Below are 1,223 nucleotides of genomic sequence, written 5' to 3'. Positions count from 1 at the left end.
GCAGAATAAATCGATGTGTATATATATATATATATACACAGCGTGTAAGATTATAGGCCCCTATCGTCTTATATCAGTTAATCTCCTCGTTGCAGATATAGCACATAAGATCTATTATTGTTATAATAGGGTTTCAAAAAATAAAATATTTAGTGTTCACAAAGACAAGACAAATATTGCTTCCTTCTCTTTTAAACAAATTGTGGCTCTGAAAAGAGCCTTTTGGTTTGAAATAACTGATGACAGCTTATGCACGTTCACCGCGGATACGGCGGGCCAGTTGGATGTCTTTAGGCATAATAGTTACACGTTTAGCGTGGATAGCACACAAGTTGGTATCTTCGAAAAGACCGACCAAGTAAGCTTCGCTAGCCTCTTGAAGAGCCATGACTGCAGAACTCTGGAATCGGAGATCGGTTTTGAAATCTTGGGCGATTTCTCGGACTAGACGTTGGAATGGGAGCTTGCGGATGAGAAGCTCAGTACTCTTTTGGTATCGACGGATCTCACGAAGAGCGACAGTTCCAGGCCTGTAGCGATGAGGTTTCTTGACACCACCGGTGGCTGGTGCACTTTTTCGTGCTGCCTTGGTGGCAAGTTGTTTTCGGGGAGCTTTTCCTCCGGTAGATTTACGGGCAGTTTGCTTTGTACGAGCCATTTCTGTTTTTAATTTGAATTGATGCTTAGCTTCGAAAATGTCATGTGCTTATATATTAAGCCGGTTTTAGAAAAACCAACGTGATTGGTCAAATAGGTGCTTAAGAACACGTCCGTAAAGTATGGCGCGTTCTTTCCTAAAAGGCTTTATTGATTCAGAGTAAATAGCCTTGTCAATTTGAAGTGACCTTTATTCTAATTGTTCTTTGTTTGGAATTTCAAATGGTGATATACATACTGTACTTATATATGTAATCTATATAGGGTATATATATATATATATATATTAATCTATATAGGGTGTATATGTACGTAGTGTGTAAAGTGATGTATAAGTATAGGTGTGTATGTATAATATGTATATGAATGCATATACAGTATATATGTATGTATATGTACTGTACATGTATTTGTGTGTACATATTGTATAAGTTTTCAGTTTAGATGCAAATTGGTTGTTTTTTTTTTGCTCTATATTTGTTTTTTGTTTTATTCTGTTTACTTTCACTTTGGATGTTCGTTTCGATTAATTAATTAATTTAACCACTACTTTAAGTTTTATAACT

The 1,223-nt window shown here is 36.0% G+C and overlaps 1 protein-coding gene across 1 annotated transcript in view; it reads right to left on the bottom strand.

Annotated features, from left to right (window-relative positions):
• The window catches only part of LOC117101568 (histone H3-like), a 7,482-nt gene extending 6,797 nt beyond the window's left edge, over positions 1–685 (bottom strand). The window contains exon 1 of the mRNA XM_033241550.1: positions 330–685. Coding sequence (XP_033097441.1) covers positions 330–658 — 329 coding nt within the window. The 5' untranslated portion in view covers positions 659–685. The remainder of the gene's footprint in view (positions 1–329) is intronic.
• Between the last annotated feature and the right edge of the window lie 538 nt (positions 686–1,223).

The sequence above is a fragment of the Anneissia japonica genome, unplaced genomic scaffold (genome assembly GCF_011630105.1).
Source record: "Anneissia japonica isolate Jap-2015-1 unplaced genomic scaffold, ASM1163010v1 scaffold17412_len611537_cov169, whole genome shotgun sequence".
Classification (NCBI taxonomy): domain Eukaryota; kingdom Metazoa; phylum Echinodermata; class Crinoidea; order Comatulida; family Comatulidae; genus Anneissia; species Anneissia japonica.
The sequence above is the reverse complement of the archived record's forward strand: the minus strand, read 5'-3'. Positions and strand labels throughout refer to the sequence as shown.